At 47.1% G+C, this 25,490-nt stretch overlaps 1 protein-coding gene across 5 annotated transcripts in view; it reads right to left on the bottom strand.

Moving 5' to 3' along the window:
• Window positions 1-25,490, bottom strand: part of LOC124005020 (stAR-related lipid transfer protein 13-like) — a 129,258-nt gene that overhangs the window by 22,993 nt on the left and 80,775 nt on the right. For 3 of the 5 annotated variants that reach the window (XM_046313855.1, XM_046313857.1, XM_046313856.1), the window contains one exon: window positions 8,604-8,675. In XM_046313855.1, the coding sequence (XP_046169811.1) occupies window positions 8,604-8,675 (72 nt within the window). Of the gene's footprint in view, window positions 1-8,603; window positions 8,676-16,561; window positions 16,733-23,580; window positions 23,732-25,490 lie in introns of those variants that run through there. The other 2 variants (XM_046313859.1, XM_046313858.1) reach the window with 2 other exon arrangements.

The raw sequence follows: 25,490 nt of genomic DNA on the forward strand, positions 1-25,490 counted from the left end.
GACCAAAGCCCAACCGAGTCTTTCTCTTTCTCTCTTTCAGCAGTCCCCCCTGTCGCTCTGTCACTTTTCTCTCTCCTCCCTCCCTGAGTGAGTTAAAAGAAGCTGTAGACCTGAGACTCTTGAGGACAGCTGTGCAAATGAAACTGCCAGAGGAAAGGACATGAGAGGAGAGGACAGGAGAGGAGGGAAGAGGACATGAGAGGAGGAGAGAACATGAGAGGACAGGTGAGGACATAAGAGGAGAGAAGAGGATAGGACCTGAAAGGAGAGGACATAAGAGGAGAAGACATGAGAGGATAGGAGAGGACATGAGAGGATAGGAGAGGACCTGAGATGATAGGACATGAGAGGAGAGGACATAAGAGGAGAAGACATGAGAGGATAGGAGAGGACATGAGAGGAGAGGAGAGGACCTGAGATGATAGGACATGAGAGGAGGGGAGAGGAGAGGACATGAGAAGAGAGGACATAATAGAAGAGGACATGAGAGGAGAGGACATGAGAAGAGAGGACATAATAGAAGAGGACATGAGAGGAGAGGACAGGACATGAGAAGAGAGGACATAAGAGGAAAGGACATAAGAGGAGAGGAGAAGACATAAGAGGAGAGGAGAGGCATGAGGAGAGGACATGAGAGGAGAGGATAGGACATGAGAGGAGGGGAGCGGAGAGGACATGAGAAGAGAGGACATAATAGAAGAGGACATGAGAGGAGAGGACAGGACATGAGAAGAGAGGACATAAGAGGAAAGGACATAAGAGGAGAGGAGAAGACATAAGAGGAGAGGAGAGGCATGAGGAGAGGACATGAGAGGAGAGGATAGGACATGAGAAGAGAGGACATAAGAGGAGAGAACATGAGAGGAGAGGACATAAGAGGAGAGGAGAGGACATGAGACAAGAGGACATAAGAGGAGAGGAGAAGACATAAGAGGAGAAGACATGATAGGAGAGGACATGAGAGGAGAGGACATGAGAGGAGAGGAGAGGACATGAGAAGAGAGGACATAATAGAAGAGGACATGAGAGGAGAGGACAGGACATGAGAAGAGAGGACATAAGAGGAAAGGACATAAGAGGAGAGGAGAAGACATAAGAGGAGAGGAGAGGCATGAGGAGAGGACATGAGAGGAGAGGATAGGACATGAGAGGAGGGGAGCGGAGAGGACATGAGAAGAGAGGACATAATAGAAGAGGACATGAGAGGAGAGGACAGGACATGAGAAGAGAGGACATAAGAGGAAAGGACATAAGAGGAGAGGAGAAGACATAAGAGGAGAGGAGAGGCATGAGGAGAGGACATGAGAGGAGAGGATAGGACATGAGAAGAGAGGACATAAGAGGAGAGAACATGAGAGGAGAGGACATAAGAGGAGAGGAGAGGACATGAGACAAGAGGACATAAGAGGAGAGGAGAAGACATGAGAGGAGAAGACATGATAGGAGAGGACATGAGAGGAGAGGACATGAGAGGAGAGGAGAGGACATGAGAAGAGAGGACATAATAGAAGAGGACATGAGAGGAGAGGACAGGACATGAGAAGAGAGGACATAAGAGGAAAGGACATAAGAGGAGAGGAGAAGACATAAGAGGAGAGGAGAGGCATGAGGAGAGGACATGAGAGGAGAGGATAGGACATGAGAAGAGAGGACATAATAGGAGAGAACATGAGAGGAGAGGACATAAGAGGAGAGGAGAGGACATGAGACAAGAGGACATAAGAGGAGAGGAGAAGACATGAGAGGAGAAGACATGATAGGAGAGGACATGAGAGGAGAGGACATGAGAGGAGAGGACATAAGAGGAGAGGAGAGGACATGAGACAAGAGGACATAAGAGGAGAGGAGAAGACATGAGAGGAGAAGACATGATAGAAGAGAAGAGGACATGAGAGGAGAGGATAGGACATGAGAAGAGAGGACATAAGAGGAGAGAACATGAGAGGAGAGGACATAAGAGGAGAGGAGAGGACATGAGACAAGAGGACATAAGAGGAGAGGAGAAGACATGAGAGGAGAAGACATGAGAGGAGAGGATATGAGAGGAGAGGACATGAGAGGAGAGGACATGATAGGAGAGGACATGAGAGGAGAGGACATGAGAGGAGAGGAGAGGACATGAGAGGAGAGGAGAGGACATGAGACAAGAGGACATAAGAGGAGAGGAGAAGACATGAGAGGAGAAGACATGAGAGGAGAGGACATGAGAGGAGAGGACATGAGAGGAGAGGACATGATAGGAGAGGACATGAGAGGAGAGGACATGAGAGGAGAGGACATGAGAGGAGAGGAGAGGACATGAGAGGAGAGGAGAGGACATGAGAGGAGAGGAGAGGCCATAATAGAAGAGGAGAGGACATGAGAGGAGGAACATAAGAGGAGAGGACATAAGAGGAGAGGAGAGGACATGATTGGAGAGGAGAGGACATAATAGAAGAGGAGAGGACATGATTGGAGAGGACATAACATGATTGGAGAGGAGAGGACATAATAGAAGAGGAGAGGACATGAGAGGAGGAACATGAGAAGAGAGGACATAAGAGGAGAGGACATAGGAGGAGAGGAGAGGACATGAGAGGAGGGACATAAGAGGAGAGGACATAAGAGGAGAGGACATAAGAGGAGAGGAGAGGACATGAGAAGAGAGGACATAATAGAAGAGGACATGAGAGGAGAGGACAGGACATGAGAAGAGAGGACATAAGAGGAAAGGACATAAGAGGAGAGGAGAAGACATAAGAGGAGAGGACATGAGAGGAGAGGAGAGGACATGAGACAAGAGGACATAAGAGGAGAGGACAAGACATGAGAAGAGAAGACATGAGAGGAGAGGACATGAGAGGAGAGGACATGATAGGAGAGGACATGTTAGGAGAGGACATGAGAGGAGAGGACATGTTAGGAGAGGACATGCGAGGAGAGGAGAGGACATGAGAGGAGAGGAGAGGCCATAATAGAAGAGGAGAGGACATGAGAGGAGGAACATAAGAGGAGAGGACATAAGAGGAGAGGAGAGGACATGATTGGAGAGGAGAGGACATAATAGAAGAGGAGAGGACATGATTGGAGAGGACATAACATGATTGGAGAGGAGATGACATAATAGAAGAGGAGAGGACATGAGAGGAGGAACATGAGAAGAGAGGACATAAGAGGAGAGGACATAGGAGGAGAGGAGAGGACATGAGAGGAGGGACATAAGAGGAGAGGAGATAAGAGGAGAGGACATAAGAGGAGAGGAGAGGACATGAGAGGAGGGACATAAGAGGAGAGGAGAGGACATGAGAGGAGAGGAGAAGACATGAGAGGAGAGGAGAAGACATGAGAGGAGAGGAGAGGACATGATTGGAGAGGACATGAGAGGAGGGACATAAGAGGAGAGGAGAGGACATGACTGGAGGGACATGAGAGGAGGGACATAAGAGGAGGGACATAAGAGGAGAGGAGAGGACATGATTGGAGAGGAGAGGACATAATAGAAGAGGAGAGGACATGAGAGGAGAGGAGAGGACAAAAGAGGAGGGACATAAGAGGAGAGGAGAGGACAAAAGAGGAGGGACATAAGAGGAGAGGAGAAGACATGAGAGAAGGGACATAAGAGGAGAGGACATAAGAGGAGAAGACCTAAGAGGAGAGGACATGAGAAGAGGAATATAAGAGGAGAGGACATAAGAGGAGAGGACATGAGAGGAGAGGACATAAGAGGAGAGGACATAAGAGAAGAGGAGAGGACATGAGAGGAGAAGACATGAGAGGAGAGGAGAGGACATGATTGGAGAGGAGAGGACATGAGAGGAGGGACATAAGAGGAGAGGAGAGGACATGAGAGGAAGGATATAAGAGGAGAGGACATAAGAGGGGAGGACATAAGAGGAGAGGAGAGGACATGAGAGGAGGGACATAAGAGGAGAGGACATAAGAGGAGAGGAGAGGAGAGGAGAGGAGAGGAGAGGAGAGGAGAGGAGAGGAGAGGAGAGGAGAGGAGAGGAGAGGAGAGGAGAGGAGAGGAGAAGACATGGGAGGAGAGGAGAGGACATGATTGGAGAGGACATGAGAGGAGGGACATAAGAGGAGAGGAGAGGACATGACTGGAGGGACATAAGAGGAGAGGACATGACAGGAGGGACATGAGAGGAGGGACATAAGAGGAGAGGACATGACAGGAGGGACATGAGAGGAGGGACATGAATGGAGAGGACATAAGAGGAGAGGATATAAGAGGAGAGGAGAGGACATGAGAGGAGGGACATAAGAGGAGAGGACATAAGAGGAGAAGACATGAGAGGAGAGGAGAGGAGAGGACATGATTGGAGAGGACATACGAGGAGAGGACATGAGAGGAGGGACATAAGAGGAGAGGACATAAGAGGAAAGGACATAAGAGGAGAGGAGAGGACATGAGGAGGGACATAAGAGGAGAGGACATAAGAGAAGACATGATTGGAGAGGACATACGAGGAGAGGAGAGGACATGAGAGGAGGGACATAAGAGGAGAGGACATAAGAGGAAAGGACATAAGAGGAGAGGAGAGGACATGAGAGGAGGGACATAAGAGGAGAGGACATAAGAGGAGAGGAGAGGACATGATTGGAGAGGAGAGGACATAATAGAAGAGGAGAGGACATGATTGGAGAGGACATAACATGATTGGAGAGGAGATGACATAATAGAAGAGGAGAGGACATGAGAGGAGGAACATGAGAAGAGAGGACATAAGAGGAGAGGACATAGGAGGAGAGGAGAGGACATGAGAGGAGGGACATAAGAGGAGAGGAGATAAGAGGAGAGGACATAAGAGGAGAGGAGAGGACATGAGAGGAGGGACATAAGAGGAGAGGAGAGGACATGAGAGGAGAGGAGAAGACATGAGAGGAGAGGAGAAGACATGAGAGGAGAGGAGAGGACATGATTGGAGAGGACATAAGAGGAGAGGAGAGGACATGAGAGGAGGGACATAAGAGGAGAGGAGAGGACATGACTGGAGGGACATGAGAGGAGGGACATAAGAGGAGGGACATAAGAGGAGAGGAGAGGACATGATTGGAGAGGAGAGGACATAATAGAAGAGGAGAGGACATGAGAGGAGAGGAGAGGACAAAAGAGGAGGGACATAAGAGGAGAGGAGTGGACAAAAGAGGAGGGACATAAGAGGAGAGGAGAAGACATGAGAGAAGGGACATAAGAGGAGAGGACATAAGAGGAGAAGACCTAAGAGGAGAGGACATGAGAGGAGGAATATAAGAGGAGAGGACATAAGAGGAGAGGACATGAGAGGAGAGGACATAAGAGGAGAGGACATAAGAGAAGAGGAGAGGACATGAGAGGAGAAGACATGAGAGGAGAGGAGAGGACATGATTGGAGAGGAGAGGACATGAGAGGAGGGACATAAGAGGAGAGGAGAGGACATGAGAGGAAGGATATAAGAGGAGAGGACATAAGAGGGGAGGACATAAGAGGAGAGGAGAGGACATGAGAGGAGGGACATAAGAGGAGAGGACATAAGGGGAAAGGAGAGGAGAGGAGAGGAGAGGAGAGGAGAGGAGAGGAGAGGAGAGGAGAGGAGAGGAGAGGAGAGGAGAGGAGAGGAGAGGAGAGGAGGGACATAAGAGGAGAGGAGAGGACAAAAGAGGAGGGACATAAGAGGAGAGGAGAAGACATGAGAGAAGGGACATAAGAGGAGAGGACATAAGAGGAGAAGACCTAAGAGGAGAGGACATGAGAGGAGGAATATAAGAGGAGAGGACATAAGAGGAGAGGACATGAGAGGAGAGGACATAAGAGGAGAGGACATAAGAGAAGAGGAGAGGACATGAGAGGAGAAGACATGAGAGGAGAGGAGAGGACATGATTGGAGAGGAGAGGACATGAGAGGAGGGACATAAGAGGAGAGGAGAGGACATGAGAGGAAGGATATAAGAGGAGAGGACATAAGAGGGGAGGACATAAGAGGAGAGGAGAGGACATGAGAGGAGGGACATAAGAGGAGAGGACATAAGGGGAGAGGAGAGGAGAGGAGAGGAGAGGAGAGGAGAGGGAGAGGAGAGGAGAGGAGAGAGAGAGGAGAGGAGAGGAGAGGAGAGGAGAGGAGAGGAGAGGAGAGGAGAAGACATGGGAGGAGAGGAGAGGACATGATTGGAGAGGACATGAGAGGAGGGACATAAGAGGAGAGGAGAGGACATGACTGGAGGGACATAAGAGGAGAGGACATGACAGGAGGGACATGAGAGGAGGGACATAAGAGGAGAGGACATGACAGAGGAGAGGATATAAGAGGAGAGGAGAGGACATGAGAGGAGGGACATAAGAGGAGAGGACATAAGAGGAGAAGACATGAGAGGAGAGGAGAGGAGAGGACATGATTGGAGAGGACATACGAGGAGAGGACATGAGAGGAGGGACATAAGAGGAGAGGACATAAGAGGAAAGGACATAAGAGGAGAGGAGAGGACATGAGGAGGGACATAAGAGGAGAGGACATAAGAGGAGAAGACATGATTGGAGAGGACATACGAGGAGAGGAGAGGACATGAGAGGAGGGACATAAGAGGAGAGGACATAAGAGGAAAGGACATAAGAGGAGAGGAGAGGACATGAGAGGAGGGACATAAGAGGAGAGGGCATAAGAGGAGAGGACATGAGAAGAGGGACATGAGAGGAGAGGAGAAGACATGAGAGGAGAGGAGAGGACATGATTGGAGAGGACATAAGAGGAGAGGACATGAGAGGAGGGACATGAGAGGAGAGGACATAAGAGGAGAGGGGAGGACATAATAAAAGAGGAGAGGACATGAGAGGAGAGGGCATGATTGGAGAGGACATAAGAGGAGAGGACATGAGAGGAGGGACATAAGAGGAGATGACATAAGAGGAGAGGAGAGGACATGAGAGGAGAGGAGAAGACATGATAGGAGAGGACATGAGAGGAGAGGACATAATAGAAGAGGAGAGGACATGATAGGAGAGGACATGATAGGAGAGGACATGAGAGGAGAGGAGGGGAGAAGACATGAGAGGAGAGGAGAGGACATAATAAAAGAGGAGAGGACATGAAAGGAGAGGAGAGGGCATGAGAGGAGAGGACATGAGAGGAGAGGAGAAGACATGAGAGTAGAGGAGAGGACATGATTGGAGAGGACATAAGAGGAGAGGAGAGGACATGAGAGGAGGGACATAAGAGGAGGGACATAAGAGAGAGGACATAAGAGGAGAGGAGAGGACATGAGAGGAGAGGAGAAGACATGAGAGGAGAGGACATGATTGGAGAGGACATAAGAAGAGAGGAGAGGACATGAGAGGAGGGACATAAGAGGAGAGGCGAGGACATGAGAGGAGGGACATAAGAGGAGAGGACATAAGAGGAGAGGAGAGGACATGAGAGGAGAGGAGAAGACATGAGAGGAGAGTACATAAGAGGAGAGGAGAGGACATGAGAGGAGAGGAGAGGACACGAGAGGAGAGGAGAGGACATAATAAAATAGGACAGGACATGAGAGGAGAGGAGAGGGCATGATTGGAGAGGACATAAGAGGAGAGGACATGAAAGGAGGGACATAAGAGGAGAGGACATAAGAGGAGAGGAGAGGACATGAGAGGAGAGGAGAAGACATGAGAGGAGAGGACATGAGAGGAGAGGACATAATAGAAGAGGAGAGGACATGATAGGAGAGGACATGAGAGGAGAGGAGGGGAGAAGACATGAGAGGAGAGCAGGGGAGAGGACATGATTGGAGATGGAACAGGGTTGGGTAGGGCTGGGCAGTGTAAGAGGAAGCCAGACTGTGCCAAATGATTCACTCCTCATATTCAAACTACGTTTTGACAAGTGTATAAAGTCGAGCATACAGCCATGCAATCTCCATAGACAAAAATTGGCAATAGAATGGCCCTATTGAAGAGCTCAGTGAAGTTCAACGTGGCACCGTCATAGGATGCATCCTTTCCAACAAGTCAGTTCGTCAGATTTCTGCCCTGCTAGAACTACCCCAGTCAACTGTAAGTGCTGTTATTGTGATGTGGAAATGTATTGGTGCAACAACGGCTCAGCCACGAAGTGGTAGGCCTCAGAAGCTCACAGAAAGGGACCACCGAGTGCTGAAGCGTGTAGTGTGTTAGAATCATCTTTCCTCGGTTCCATAACTTACTATCGAGTTCCAAAATGCCTCTGGAAGCAACGTCAGCATAATAACCCGAATGTTCCAACTGTAAATAGTTCCATCTGTAAAGTTTGGTGGAGGAATAATGGCCTGGGGCTGTTTTTAATGGTTCAGGCAGTTAGTTCCAGTGAAGGGAAATCTTAATGCTACAGTATACAATGACATTCTAGACAAAGCTCTAATCAACAGTAGCTCATTTCACAATGGATGTTACGTTTCAAAATAAAACTGCCGTTTGTTTTATAGTTGGTCTGTTTATAGTTTATTGTGTGTGTGTGTGTGTGTGTGTGTGTGTGTGTGTGTGTGTGTGTGTGTGTGTGTGTGTGTGTGTGTGTGTGTGTGTGTGTGTGTGTGTGTGTGTGTGTGTGTGTGTGTGTGTGTGTGTGTGTGTGTGTGTGTGTGTGTGTTGTATTGTTCTGGTGTATTATTGGGTGATTGAGTTTATTACCTTCAAAGAGCTGAGCGTATTGGGGGAATCCTGCCGCTCGTAGCCAATCACACGCCTCCTTCGCCTCGAGTTCTGAAACAGGACAAGAAAACACTTCTTGTCATTCAGACTAACAACAATAAACATTATGTCCAACACGGAGTGGTGGGTAGGGGGTATTCACTGTTTCACTGGACAATTTAACTTTTGTGTTTAATCAATCATGGGAAGAAAATCCATCCATTTGTCCAAATGTTTTTTGTCAACAACAACAAAAATACAGCCTGTCAAATGCCTTTATGACGACTATAAGCAACCAGCAGCACTCACCATGGAAGGCTGTTCTCTTGGAAGAACAAAAAAACAGAAACAGAGTTGAGATTGAAACCATAAAGCTGTTAGATAGTATGTAAGCTAAGTATTTCACGGTACTGAATGTAACAATAAAAGTTGAACTTGAACTAAGGTGATGGATAGTTGGTCCCTCAGGTAGACCGACACAAAACCTTTTGACTATCTGAGGTCTGGTCTCTAAGCTTCTAACTCTTCCAGGTTGGATTTGAGCTCTATAACCTGACCACAGAGCTCTGGGGGGGGGGGGGTGAAAGAAGTCAGGATGCACTGCTGGACAGCAGAGGGATCAGCACAGGAAGATATGGGATATGTATTTCTAGAACTGCACCTTTAAAAGTCATATCATATCATTTTTATCGTCTCAACACTGCATTTTTGTTGTGTGTATTTTTTACCTGAGTTTTACAAAATATTAGACTTCTCAAACAGAAGAAATCTACAAATCATGCTAAATATAGATACCATAGCAAAGCAAGGCCAGCAGATCAAACTGTCCTGGACTGACAGTCTTATGTTCCCTAGATACAACATACAAAAGTATGTGGACACCCCACCCCTTCAAATTAGTAGGTTCGGCTTTTTCAGCCACACCTGTTGATGACAGGTATATAAAATGGAGCACACAGCCATGTAATCTCCATAAAAGATGACCTTACTGAAGACTCAGTAACTTTCCATCTGGCACCGTCATAGGATGCTTCCTTTCCAACAAGTCAGTTCGTCAGATTTCTGCCCTACTAGAGCTGTCCCAGTCAACTGTAGGTGCTGTTATTGTGAAGTCGAAATGTATTGGAGCAACAACGGCTCAGCCACGAAGTGGTAGGCCACACAAGCTCACAACCGGACTGCCGAGCTCTGAAGCCCGTAGCGTGTAAAAATCATCTGTCCTCAGTTACAACACTCTGAGTTCCAAACTGCCTCTGGTAGCAACATCAGCACAAGACCTGTTCATTGGGAGCTTCATGAAATGGGTTTCCATGGCCGAGCAGCTGCATACAAGCCTAAGAACACCATAAGCAATGCCAAGTGTTGGCTAGGGTGGTGTAAAACCCACCACTATTGGACTCTGGACCAGTGGAAAGGCGTTCTCTGGAGTGATGAATCACGCTTCACCATCTGGCAGTCCAACGAACTAATCTGGGTTTGGTGTATGCCAGGAGAACGGTTGGTGCAGGAGGAATAATGGTCTGAGGATGTTTTTCAAGGGAAATATTAACGTTACAGCATACAATGATATTCTAAATTATTTTGTGCTTCCAACTTGGTGACAACAGTTTGGGGAAGGCCCTTTCCTGTTTCAGTATGACAATGCCCCCAACTTCACGAAGCGAGGTCCATACACAACGGTTTGTTGAGATCGGTGCGGGAGAACTTGACTGGCCTGCACAGACTCCATCAAACATGTTTGGAAATAATTGGAACGCCGACTGCGAGCCAGGCCTAATCGCCCAACATCAGTGCCCAACCTCACTTATGCACTAATGTGGCTGAATTGGAAGAAAGTCCCTGCAACAATGTTCCAACATCTAGTGGAAAGCCTTCCCAAAAGAGTGGAGGCTGTTATAGCAGCAAAGGGGGGAGCAAATCCATATTAATGCCCATGATTTTGAATGAGATGTTCAACGAGCAGTTGTCCACATACTTTTGATCATGTAGTGTATATGGTGGTCAGCACTATAATCAAAGGGACTGGGGCTGCAACACAACCTGAATGTAAGTGTCCACGCAGCCTCCTGACTGAGCAGATGTCCTGTCCTAACCCTAACCCTGTCCCCTACAGGTGACCCCAAGCAGTGACCCCTGTGGTGGGATCATGACCTGACCATGCTGACACCTGAGGGGTGACATCCCCTCTCTGGTTCCGAGCTCCTGACCCACATGAAAGGAAGCAGACAGACCTCTCTCGTCTAACTAACAGAACAGACCCCTCTCCCTCCTCTCTCACTCTCACTTACTCCTGTCACTTCTCTCTCAGTCTCACTCCTCAACTTACACACCAGACCCCTCTCACTCCTCTCACTCCCCAGCCAAAACACCACTCTCACTACAAAATCAATAGGTTACTAGAAGATGATCTAGTAAAATTAAAAACACTTTCCCTTTATTTTCCATGTACTATGAACAAAAATATTGTCAACTACCCGAGCCTGGCACTACAGACATAGACAGTCCAGATGTTATATGTTGTAGAACCTGTCCTCCTATTCCAATATGATCCCAACTCCACAGTGAAGCTGCTACAATAGTCTTGTGCAGTGAAGCAGTATACTCCAGGTACGTTGGTGTGTAGACTGACTAGATCACAGCTAGTGTTATTAATATCATTCTTGATCAACACAATGGGAACATCCCTCAGCCCATATCCATCGACAGTCACCTATACAATACGTCTGGTGTAGATAAAGAGGACAGAGGACCACTCCACTGAGTACATGTTCTCATTTACAACAACAACCCGGGGAATAGTTACAGGGGAGAGGGGGGGATAAATCAGGCAATTGTAAACTGGGGATGATTAGGTGGCCATGATGGAACAGTATGAAGACCAGATTGGGAATTTAGCCAGGACACCAGGGTCCCAAGTGCCATGTGATCTTTAGTGACCACAGAGAGTCAGGGCACCTGTTTAACGTCCCATCCAAAAGACAGAACCCTACACAGGACAATGTCCCCAATCACTGCCATGGGGTATTGGGATATTTAAATGTTTTTAGACCAGAGGAAAAGGTGCCTCCTACTGGCCCTCCAACACCACTTCCAGCAGCATCTGGTCTCCCATCCGGGGCCTGACCAGGACCAACCCTGCTTAGCATCAGAAGCAAGCCTGCAGTGGGATGCAGGGTGGTATGTCTGTTCCCGCGCCTGTCTGTGTCTGACGCTCTGTGACGCACTAGTTCATTATCACAGTTCATCCCACCTGGGTCTCCATACAGAACTGTCTATGACAGAGATAACCTTCCACTGAAACTTAATCTGTCCTGTCTGTAACACACCTTTCTCCAACCCCCGCTCTGTGGCTATACTATACCCCACTCCTCTCTCAAACACAGAGACCATTTGCTTTGTGACTCACCTGCGTTGTGACTAACCTGTGTTATTACAGCGCTGTGTCTACATGTCAATGACTAGTGACTTTGGTCCACAGACCGACAGGTCAGACCACCAACTGAATAAATATTAACAGTTCCCAGAGGGAGAGTGTGTGTACCAAATGTCACCCTATTCCCTGCCATCCTGCAATCTAAGCTTGATGCCCTCAATCTCACACAAATTATCAATGAACATACCAGGTAACACCCCACATGGGCACCCTCATAGATATCATCCTAACCAACTTGCCCTCTAAATACACCTCTGCTGTTTTCAACCAAGATCTCAGCGATCACTGCCTCATTGCCTGCATCCGTAATGGGTCAGCGGTCAAGTGACCTCCACTCATCACTGTCAAACGCTCCCTAAAACACTTCAGCGAACAGGCCTTTCTAATCGACCTGGCCCAGGTATCCTGAAAGAATATTGACCTCATCCTGTCAGTAGAGGATGCCTGTTTCTTTTTTTAAACGCCTTCCTCACCATCTTAAATAAGCATGCCCCATTCAAGAAATTTAGAACCAGGAGCAGATATAGCCCTTGGTTCTCTCCAGACCTGACTGCCCTTAACCAACACAAGAACAGCCTATGGCGTTCTGCATTAGCATCGAACAGCCCCTGTGATATGCAACTTTTCAGGGAAGTTAAAAACCAATATACACAGGCAGTTATAATAGCCAAGGCTAGCTTTTTCAGGCAGAAATCTGCTTATGCAACACAGACTCAAAAATGTTCTGGGACATGGAGAATAAAAACACCTCCTTCCAGCTGCCCACTGCACTGAGGATAGGAAACTCTGTCACCACCGATAAATCAACTATAATTGAGAATTTCAATAAGCATTTTTCTACAGCTCGCCATGCTTTCCACCTGGCTACCTCTACCCCGGTCAACAGCACTGTACGCCCCACAGCAACTCGCCCAAGCCTTCACCATTTCTCCTTCTCCCAAATCCAGTCAGCTGATGTTCTGAAAGAGCTGCAAAACCTGGACCCCTACAAATCAGCCAGGCTAGACAATCTGGACCCTTTCTTTCAAAAATTATCTGCCAAAATTGTTGCCATCCACCCCTATTAATAGCCTGTTCAACCTCTCTTTCGTGTCATCTGAGATTCCCAAAGATTGGAAAGCAGCTGCGGTCATCCCCCTCTTCAAAGTGGGGGACACTCTTGACCCAAAATGCTACAGACCTATATCTATCCTACCCTGCCTTTCTAAGGTCTTTGAAAGCCAAGTCAACAAACAGATTACCGACCATTTCGAATCCCACCGCACCTTCTCCGCTATGCAATCTGGTTTCAGAGCTGGTCATGGGTGCACCTCAGCCACGCTCAAGGTCCTAAACGATATCTTAACCGCCATCGATAAGAGACAATACTGTGCAGCCGTATTCATCGACCTGGCCAAGGCTTTCGACTCTGTCAATCACCACATCCTCATCGGCAGACTTGATAGCCTTGGTTTCTTAAATGATTGCCTCGCCTGGTTCACCAACTACTTCTCTGATAGAGTTCAGTGTGTCAAATCGGAGGGCCTGTTGTCCGGACCTCTGGCAGTCTCTATGGGGTTGCCACAGGGTTCAATTCTTGGGCCGACTCTCTTCTCTGTATACATCAATGATGTCGCTCTTGCTGCTTGTGTGTCTCTGATCCACCTCTACGCAGACGACACCATTCTGTATACTTCTGGCCCTTCTTTGAACACTGTGTTATTAACAACCCTCCAGACGAGCTTCAATGCCATTATAACTCTCCTTCCGTGGCCTCCAATTGCTCTTAAATACAAGAAAAACTAAATGTATGCTCTTCAACCGATCCTTCACTCATGCTGCCAAACATACCCTTGTAAAACTGACCATCCTACCGATCCTCGACTTCGGCAATGTTATTTACAAAATACCCTAAAAATTTACAAAATACCCTCCAATACCCTACCTAATAAATTGGATGCAGTCTATCACATTGCCATCCGTTTTGTCACCAAAGCCCTATATACTACCTACCACTGTGACTTGTACGCTCTCGTTGGCTGGCCCTCGCTTCATACTTGTCGCCAAACCCACTGGCTCCAGGTCATCTACAAGACCCTGGTAGGTAAAGTTCCCCCTTATCTCAGCTCGCTGGTCACCATAGCAGCACCCACCTGTAGCACGCGCTCCAGCAGGTATATCTCTCTGGTCACCCCCAAAACCAATTCTTCCTTTTGCCGCCTCTCCATCCAGTTCTCTGCTGCCAATGACTGGAACGAACTACAAAAATCTCTGAAACTGGAAATACATATCTCCCTCACTAGCTTTAAGCACCAGCTGTCAGAGCAGCTCACAGATTACTGCACCTGTACATAGCCCATCTATAGTTTAGCCCAAAGAACTACCACTTCCCCTACTGTATTTATTTATTTATTTTGCTCCTTTGCACCCCATTATTTATATTTCTACTTTGCACATTCTTCCACTGCAAATCTACCATTCCAGTGTTTTACTTGCTATATTGTATTTACTTTGCCACCATGGCCTTTTTTGCCTTTACCTCCCGTATCTCACCTCATTTGTTCACATCATATATAGACTTATTTTTCTACTGTATTATTGACTGTATGTTTTTTTTTTCCACATGTAACTCTGTGTTGTTGTATGTGTCAAACTGCTTTGCTTTATCTTGGCCAGGTCGCAATTGTAAATGAGAACTTGTTCTCAACTAACCTACCTAGTTAAGTAAAGATTAAATAAAAAAAAAATAGTGTAAGACTTTTGAGCAGAGCTCTATGAGCCCATATGGATCTGGTCAAAAGTAGTGCACTATAAAGGGTTTAGGGTACCATTTGAAATGCAGAGAGATGGTCCCTGGATGACAACGTCCTTGTTTACTTCTACATTCACGTCAGATCACTAATCACTCCAATGACCTCCATAACAGGATCACATCACAGGTTGAGTCAACATGAGAAATCTCCCAGCAGCAAAGATAACTGACACTAAGCTGGCCAACTAGACAGTTCTTAGTGGAACAAAGGATCAGCGTGCTCAACTCTATCTACGTACCATTCTTTGAGTGCAGTGCTGTAAGGACACATGATAGAAAAGGAAAACCTCCAGTCACTGTCACTGGTCTTAAGATAGCAGCATCAGAGGTCACAGAAGTCAAATAACTAAGACTTTCTGTGAGTTCAGGTCTTTCTCTCTCTTCCGACTAGCCTGTCCTGCCAGTTGTATATTGTACTGAGTACAGTTGAGCCCTATTGTTCTACTAAACCACATGGTGAGAGTGCCTCCAGCTCCATTCTTTGTCCCACGGCTGGAGGTGGGACTGTTGGGAACAGAACAGGGAATACGATCTGGGAATTCCACAATCTCGAGACATTCGGATCCAACTGACGTTCCAAAGTCCCTTTTCCTTTCCTCCATGGAGAAACGGCTGGACTGCATCCCAAATAGCACCGTATTGCCTGTAAGTCCACTAATTTTGACCAGGGACCATCAAAAGTAGTGTACTATATAGGAAATAGAGTGCCATTTGGGACGTACCCCAGGTCTGGCAGCGAGCCAGGACAAGAACTGCCTGTTACTACACAACCATGGCTGTAACACTGTGTACAGTGTTATCATGTTACTGTGTACAGTGTAATCATGTTACTGTGTACAGTGTAATCATATTACTGTGTACAGTGTAATCATGTTACTGTGTACAGTGTTATCATGTTACTGTGTACAGTGTAATCATGTTACTGTGTACAGTGTAATCATGTTACTGTGTGCAGTGTAATCATGTTACTGTGTGCAGTGTAATCATGTTACTGTGTGCAGTGTAATCATGTTACTGTGTGCAGTGTAATCATATTACTGTGTACAGTGTAATCATGTTACTGTGTACAGTGTAATCATGTTACTGTGTGCAGTGTAATGTTGCATTGCCAAAATGACATGAAACCCAGCACGGTGGAGGGACAAAGGTCTGGCAGGTCACCAGAAGTAGGTGTGTTACCAAGGTGTGTGGCCGACCAACCTATCCCTACAGGGGATGCTCCTTCCTCTTCTTGCACAACAAGATTCCCTTTATAGGAACATTCCCTGGCAGTGTCCCAAATGGCACCCTATTCCCTAATAATATAGTGCACTACATTTGACCAGGATTCATAGGGATGCAGACATGGAGAGTGGCTGGTGGAGGGTTGAGCTGACCCTGCTAATACAAGCCCTAATCATTACCCTAATCCTGACTGCCTGGTTGGCTGCCAACAACATGACAGAGATGCATGAGAGTCTGGAATGATACAAGTGGTTAACAAAGCTAACTGGTTATACTGTTAACTGTAGATCAACACCTATACAACATGATTTAACGAAACATGCTCTTGTAAAAAAATAATACAATCACTACACTGGACTTGTCTACATTCTAAAGAAATAAGAGTAACTCTTGAGAGACAAATGCTCCTTGTATTAGTCCGATAATAGAAAACAGAAAATAATAGATAATCCCAAATATTCTCAACTATGTAATGACCAGACTGTAAGAAACAGATGGTGGTTTACTCACTGGTTATCCTCATCATACAGTAATGATGTGGTTCTACAAATGTATTAGTTATCCTCTTCCCACACAGCAGTAAGTAAGGTTAGATTCCAGCTTCCTAGCACCACGACCTGCTGCTGAGCGATGCTGAGCGATACTGATCTCTACGAATCCCTTTCACATCCAAACATCCCTGTTTCTCAATCCCCTCTCCTTTTCTCCTTCTCTCTCTCTCCCTCTCTTTCCATCTACCCTCAAACCGCCATGTGGCCACCCTCTGATCTCTCTCCAGCTCCACCCCTTTCTGCTGTTCCCCACTCTTCTCTCCTCCTTGTACCCTCTATCCCTCCTCTACCCCTCCTCCATCCCTCCTCTACTCCTCTACCCCTCCTCCATCCCCTCCTCTACTCCTCTACCCCATCTCTATCCCTCTTCTACCCTCCATTACCCCTCCCCTACCCCTCCTCTACCTCTACCCTCCTCTACCCCTCCCCTCCTCTATCGGAGAGGGTAGAGGAGCCCCTCTATCCTCCCCTCCTCTACCCCCCTCTATCTCTCCTCTACCTCTACCTCTCCTATACCCCCTCCTCTTCCCTCCTCTACCCCTCCCCTACCCCTCCTCTTCCCTCCCCTAACCCACTCATCCTCTATCCCTCCTCTACCCTCCCCTACCCCTCCTCTACCCTCCCCTCTTCTACCTCTACCCTCCTCTACCCCTCCCTACCCCCGTCCTCTTCCCTCCTCTACCCTCCACTTCCCTCCCCTACCCCTCCTCTACCCTCCTCTTCCCTCCCCCTCCTCTATCCCTCCTCTACCCTCCCCTCCTCTACCACTCCCCTCCTCTATCCCTCCTCTATCCCTCCCCCATCTGACCTCTACCCAAACTCTATCCCTACTCTATCCCTCCTCTAACCCTCCCCTACCCCTCCTCTATCCCTACCCTACCCCCCGGTACCCTCGAACCCAGCTCTGCCCACTACATCTCTCTCAGCACATTTTTGGCAGAGAACATCATGCCAGGAGCCAAGCAACAGGAGCTGTGCGTACCAATGCATGTGTGCAATGTGGGACTTTTCTCTCCAAAGACGTAATCCCAATGAAACCTCATCACTACGTTGCTTGAGAATCCTTTACTCATCCCAGATCTTAGCCCTCTACCACCTCCTCCCTGTCACACAGTCAGAGAGCTGGACATTGTTCGATTTAGAGGGGGAGTAAGGGAGGAGGCGGGAAGGGGAGGGAGAGGGAGGACGGGGTGGAGGGGGAGTTTCTTGATCCAGATGTTTTTCCAGCAAATCGACGGAATGGAAAACCGTGGGCAGCTAAAGTGGGGAAAACCAAAGCATGACATAAAACCATGACATAAACCGTCAACAATCAGCAGCCATGAATCTTACTTAGATCCTCAGAAAGCATCCCAAATGGTACCCTACTCCCTATTTACTATTTAGTGCATGAGAGAGAGTAAAGAAAGAAAGAAAGAAAGAAAGAAAGAAAGAAAGAAAGAAAGAAAGAAAGAAAGAAAGAAAGAAAGAAAGAAAGAAAGAAAGAAAGAAAGAAAGAAAGAAAGAAAGAAAGAAAGGATAGAAAGAAAGCGCGAGAGCTGTGGCTGTGAAAACAAGAGTTTAAGGCAATACTCCCCTGGTCACAAACAGACTACTGCTGCACACAATTATGATCACACTACCTTACATTAACAGCCTGAGGCAGACAGACAGGCAGGAGGAAACAATATGCCCCTTCTAGTCAACCACAACCACCACCACAGATGTCTCATGTCTGAAACAAGCCTACATTTCCTCCTGTCTCTGTCTAACATTTCCTTGTCTAACAGAGTTCAATTGTGCATGGACAACAGGAAGAGCTAATTGAGGCTTAAGTAGTTGTCTATAAATAGTAGTCTATGCCCCCATACCACAGCCCATACTTCAATACAATACCCCCTCGTGCCCCCGTACCACAGCCCATACAATACCCCCTCATGCCCCCATACCACAGCCCATACAATACCCCCTCATGCCCCCATACCACAGCCCATACAATACCCCCTCATGCCCCCATACCACAGCCCACACAATACCCACTCATTCCCCCGTACCACAGCCCACACAATACCCCCTCAAGCCCCTGTACCACAGCCCATACAATACCCCCTCATTCCCCCATACCACAGCCCTCATTCCCCCATACCACAGCCCATACTCATATTCAGAAGGGTTGGGTTAAATGCAGAAGAAACATTTCAGTTGAAGGCATTCAGTTGTACAACTGACTAGGTACCCCCTTTCCTTTCTTTCCCACTCACTCCCTAATCTACCCAACACCATGTGAGGCAAGTGAGATAGAGTGGGAGTGAGAGAGAGAGAGAGAGAGAGAGAGAGAGAGAGAGAGAGAGAGAGAGAGAGAGAGAGAGAGAGAGAGAGAGAGAGAGAGAGAGAGAGAGTGGGAGTGTATGAGAGAGAAAGAGAGAGAGAGAGAGAGAGAGAGAGAGAGAGAGAGAGAGAGAGAGAGAGAGAGAGAGAGAGAGAGAGAGAGAGAGAGAGAGAGAGAGAGAGAGAGGGAGTGTGAGAGAGAGAGAGAGAGAGAGAGGGAGAGAGAGAGAGAGAGAGAGAGAGAGAGAGAGAGAGAGAGAGAGAGAGAGAGAGAGAGAGAGAGAGAGAGAGAGAGAGAGAGAGAGAGAGAGAGAGAGAGAGAGAGAGAGAGAGAGAGAGAGAGAGAGAGAGAGAGAGAGAGAGAGAGAGAGAGAGAGAGAGAGAGAGAGAGAGAGAGTGGGAGTGGGAGTATGAGAGAGAGAATACCTTCACAATGGTGAATCACTAAAACAATACGGAAACACACTACGGAAAAAGAAGGAACAGCACGTCAGAAATCAGCTCAATGTAATTGAAGAATCCATAGAATCTAACCACTTCTGGAAAACTCTAAACAAACAACAACACAAAGAGTTATCTATCCAAAATGGAGATGTATGGATAAACCGCTTCTCCAATTGTTTGGGCTCAATAACAAAGAACAAACAGCAAAAACAAATACATTATCAAATACAAATCTTAGAATGAAATATTAAAGACAAACCAGAACCCACTAGATTCTCCAATTACGTTGAATACTACTGGACAAAATATAAACCTTCCAACCCAAAAAGGCCTGTGGGGTTGATGGTATCCTAAATTATAAAATATACAGACTACGAATTCCAACTAGCTATACTTAAACTCTTTAACATCATTCTCAGCTCTGGCATATTCCCCAATATTTGGAACCAAGGACTGGTCACCCCAATCCACAAAAGTGGAGACAAATTTGACCCCAATAACTACCTTGGGATATGCGTCAACAGCAACCGTGGGAAAATCATCTGCATTATCATTACCAGCAGACTTGTACATTTCCTCAGCGAAAACAATGTACAGAGCAAATGTGAAATTGGCTTTTTACCAAATGGCCAGAGGGCCTGCTAAACAAATTGTTTGAAAGTGGTGTTGGGGAAAAACATACAATATTATATATATATAATATTATATAATAATATAATATATATATATATATTATATATAAACAAACAACAAATGTGCAGATAAAATTGGCAAAAAACACACATTTATTTCCACAGTGCCAGGGGGTGAAACAGGGATGCAGCCTAAGCCCCACCCTCTTAAACATATATATCAACGAATTGGCGAGGGCACTAGAACAGTCTGTAGCACCTGGCCTCACCCTACTACAATCTGAAGTCAATTGTCTACTGTTTACTGATGATCTGGTGCTTCTGTCCCCAACCAAGGAGGGCCTACAGCAGCAGCTAGATCTTCTGCACAGATTCTGTTAGACCTGGGCCCTGACAGTAAATCTCAGTAAGACACAAATAATGATGTTCCAAAAAAGGTCCAGTAGCCAGGACCATCAATACAAATTCCATCTAGACAACGTTACCCTAGAGGACAACGTTACCCTAGAGCACAACGTTACCCTACAGCACAACGTTACCCTAGAGCACAACGTTACCCTAGAGGACAACATTACCCTAGAGCACAACGTTACCCTAGAGGACAACGTTACCCTAGAGCACAACGTTACCCTAGAGCACAACGTTACCCTAGAGCACAACGTTACCCTAGAGCACACCGTTACCCTAGAGCACAACGTTACCCTAGAGCACAACGTTACCCTAGATCACAACGTTACCCTAGAGCACAACGTTACCCTAGAGCACAACGTTACCCTAGATCACAACGTTGCCCTAGAGCACAACGTTACCCTAGAGCACAACGTTACCCTACAGCACAACGTTACCCTACAGCACAACGTTACCCTAGAGCACAACGTTACCCTAGAGCACAACGTTACCCTACAGCACAACATTATCCTAGAGCACAACGTTAACCTAGAGCACAACGTTACCCTAGAGCACAACGTTACCCTAGAGCACAACGTTGCCCTAGAGCATGGACAAGCACGACTCCAACACCATCATTAAGTTTGCTGACGACACAACAGTGGTAGGCCTGATCACCGACGACGATGAGACAGCCTACAGGAAGAAGGTCAGAGATCTGGCCGTGTGGTGCCAGGACAACAACCTCTCCCTCAATGTAGCAAGGAGATGCTCGTGGACTACAGGAAACTGAGTGCCAAACAGGCCCCCATTAATATAGACAGGGCTGTAGTGGAGCAGGTCAAGAGTTTCAAGTTCCTTGGTGTCCACATCACCAACAAACTATCATGGTTCAAACACACCAAGGAGACTGAAAAGATTTGTCATGGCTCCCCAGATCCTCAAAAGGTTCTACAGCTGCACCATTGAGAGCATCCTGACTGGTTGCATCGCCGCCTGATATGGCAACTGCTCGGCATCCGACCGTAAGGAGCTACAGAGGGTAGTGTGTATGGCCCAATATATCAGTGGAGCCAAGCTTCCTGCCATCCAGGACCTGTATACTAGGCGGTGTCAGAGGAAGGCACCAAAATTACCTTGACTTACCTGCACCTCCGCACATGAACTTGGTGCCGGTAGCCCCTGTATATATCCTCGTTATTATTATGTAACCCTATTGTGTTTCATTTTTTACTTTAGTTTATTTAGCATATATTTTCTTCACTCTATTTCTTAAACTGCATTGTTGGATAAGGGCTTGTAAGTAAGCGTTCCACGGTAAGGTCTACACTTGTTATATTCGGCACATGTGACAAATACAATTTAATTTGTTTTAACAGTAGCTAAAGCAAGGGGCTTTTGCAGCACACAAGTAGACTACAAATACATGGTGGGCCGGACATGTCCTGAATTCGTGAAGGGAGCGCTACTGGAGAGCTACTGCCGTGAATTTGGAGCCGGCGAGAAGGCCGACGCTCCAGCCTTTGGGAATCTCGCTCTTGCGCTCCAGTAAAATTTCCGCTCCAGCTCAGCTCCGCTTGCATACTCTGGTATGGAGTTGAAACAAGAACAGCACAGCTGTAGCAACACTGCATGTACCCCGTGGAACAGCTCAGAAGATCACCCAGAAAGACCAGCCTTTCATCTGGCAGAAAAACAGCTCTTAAACTGACTCTCCGATTCTCTCTTCCAACATAAGTCACCAATCCTTTCACCCAGCACAGAGCAGACTTCGAATGCTATTAGAACAATAGATACCTTAGACAACACAGTGACACATACCATGTCTCAACTACACAAGACACAAAGACATACTTACAACAACATACCTTGACAGTCACTCTCACACCCACCACTGTCTACAATGTCTACTTTGACAACAGCCCCAAAACATCCAACGTCCACAGGGATGTAAAAAACCCTTCTGACTCTGAATGTGTTACATGGCTGCTGCCCCTTTAGTTTAAACACAGTGAACCTTTTACAATGATGCATCCTCAAGTTGTTTTAAAAAAGCAGACATCACATATGTTCTAAAGCAGAGCTTCTACATGGTGAAGACCGGTCATGATCTCAGAGATACACCCGAGCTTTACATTTCTTCAAGCATCACTGTGATTTACAGACCTGTTCCTGGCTGAGGGAAGGATAGGGTAGTGGTCGGGTCTGGTCTCATAGAGTAGTGGTGTTCCCGTCTCCCCACTACTCTTGACCATAGTACTTCCCAGATCTAAACCTCACCCTGACCCACATGAATCCTTTTAACAAGTCCTGGAAGAGAAACCCTGGAAGAGAGGCCTGTACCAGGAAACCTCACGACCCGAAGGCAGGGCTGAGAAAACACCTCGACAGATCCCGTCCCGTACACTCTCCACAGCCCCTCACACCTCTACCCCACTCAGCCAGCAGCTCCAAACAGATCATAAATCAAACAGCCATGCATTCTGTGAGATACATACAGTGATCAATCTCAAGCTTTAGCCCCCACCTCAGCCCCAAATTCTACATAAACACTTCCAGGCGCTGGAGCGGGGCCATTTTCCCACACATGCTAAAGTGTTTTGACAGCTATCTTGGAGGCCCTTCATGGAGGAGAGAAAAACATCATCTTTGGCTTTTGGAGATTTCCTTTTTCATTTCAACAAGGCATACGTCTGTCACCCCCTCTCAACACATTGTGTACCACCACCAGCCCTCCTCGCCGTTCAGGAATCAGACCATGAGTCGCAAATGGCACCCTATTCCCTATATAGGGCCCATAGGACTTTGGTCAAAAGAAGTGCACTATATAGGGCATATGATTCCATCCAGGATGCATCCAGAGTGTTAGTTGTTAACGTTAAGAGATAACCTGAGTAGTTCAGTATGGGACATAGAAACACTACCATACCAGATGACTGATGTAAGTTCCCAAATAGTGAACTACCGGTAGCTACTAAATGATTACACTTAACTCAGAAGTTTTCTTTTCTCAGAAGAATGATGACATCAAACAACGCCTTTTATCTTCTGTTGTTTTTGGTCTACGAGATATAGAGCAGTGTTATCAAACTAGACATCGGCATGAAAAATCCACAGACATGTGAGGCCAGAGAGCTTTAGAGAGGGCTAATACCTGTGGCCAGAGGTACTGTATAGGGCAGGCTGTAGAGAGAGAGTAGAGAGGTACCTGTTGGTTGGCATTGGTGGGTCTCTGGGTCCAGATACAGGGAGAGGAAACAGGCTCCAGCCAGAGAGAGAGACAGAGAGAGAGAGAGATGGTCCCCACACCACACCACTGCATGCCTGGCTGTCCTCCTGCTACTGCTGCCACAACCACAACAGTCTTACTGACAGTCTCTCTCTCACTCTCTGTTCTAACCCCCCCCCCAGTGCAGTCTATAACACAACTGAGTTCTATGTAGTTAGTAACCTTGTCCTCCTGCTAATGGACATGCATGTGCACCACTTTGACAGCTGCCCTCTGTAAATCAGTCACCTATTATAAGCAGTGTGTGTGTGTGTGTGTGTGTGTGTGTGTGTGTGTGTGTGTGTGTGTGTGTGTGTGTGTGTGTGTGTGTGTGTGTGTGTGTGTGTGTGTGTGTGTGTGTGTGTGTGTGGGGGGGGGGCAATGCTGTTTCCCTGACATAATGTAAGCCTGTATGCTGTAATTCTCCTGTCTTTGATTGCATAGCAAACACTGTCATTTGGTTTTCCATGAGCTGTGTAATACAACTGGAGAAAGATCCTCATGAATAACTGACAAACAGACAAACAGCCAGTTTACTCTGGACCAGAACCACAGCTATCACACATACAGGGCTAGGAGATCACACACACACACACACACACACACTCTCCATGTGGTGGTGCAGTTACACATCACTGCCAGAGGAGGACAGCAGAAAGGATGAACCCAGTGACGTGAGGAAACCGAGTGGAACAGTGACGACAGGCTACTGAATCACCAGGAGGCACAACCAATAACCTCTCATCTCTAACATCTTATTCCACTCGAATTGCCATGAAAACACCCTGTTTATGTTCCAACACACACACACACACGCACGCACGTGCACACACACAAATACAAACATACACCCACATACACTCCATCTGAGGTTAATGTAAAGATCAAGAGAGGCCTGGACTTCACTTTCAAATGACACAATCACAGTCCACAGTTAATACATACTGACCTAATAAAGTATTATTTCAGTAACTGTTACTGAGATACAATTAGTTAGTACCTAGTTATTGACTTGATTTGTGCCACTTTGAACTGGGAAATGATTCCGCTAGTAAGAGGAAGAACGTAATTGACCTTTGAGTTGAGCTGAGCAGTGAGAGTTTTCCAGCCTGGTTCTGTTAATGTATGACTTGTGTGTAACGTTACACTGGATATCAGGTATGTAGACAATCATTAGCCTGCTCTATGACTGGGCTGGTCTGCACATGACAGCTGTCAGGTTAGACACACAGGCTATAGGAGAGGCAGGTCTGCTGCTAACTGGGACCAGGGTTGTCATTTGGCCTGTAGCCTGTGCGACACATCACTTTCCCTAGAGAAATAGATAAGAAGTCCTTGTCTGTCACCATCAGGGACGTGTTGAGTAGGGCACAACGTAGGCTCTGTCACCATCAGGGACGTGTTGAGTAGGGCACAACGTAGGCTCTGCCACCATCAGGGTCGTGTTGAGTAGGGCACAACGTAGGCTCTGTCACCATCAGGGACGTGTTGAGTAGGGCACAGCGTAGGCTCTGTCACCATCAGGGTCGTGTTGAGTAGGGCACAGCGTAGGCTCTGTCACCATCAGGGACGTGTTGAGTAGGGCACAGCGTAGGCTATGCCACCATCAGGGACGTGTTGAGTAGGGCACAGCGTAGGCTCTGTCACCATCAGGGTCGTGTTGAGTAGGGCACAGCGTAGGCTCTGTCACCATCAGGGTCGTGTTGAGTAGGGCACAGCGTAGGCTCTGCCACCATCAGGGACGTGTTGAGTAGGGCACAACGTAGGCTCTGCCACCATCAGGGACGTGTTGAGTAGGGCACAGCGTAGGCTCTGCCACCATCAGGGACGTGTTGAGTAGGGCACAACGT

Source organism: Oncorhynchus gorbuscha, linkage group LG19 (assembly GCF_021184085.1).
Source record: "Oncorhynchus gorbuscha isolate QuinsamMale2020 ecotype Even-year linkage group LG19, OgorEven_v1.0, whole genome shotgun sequence".
NCBI classification, from domain to species: Eukaryota; Metazoa; Chordata; class Actinopteri; order Salmoniformes; family Salmonidae; genus Oncorhynchus; species Oncorhynchus gorbuscha.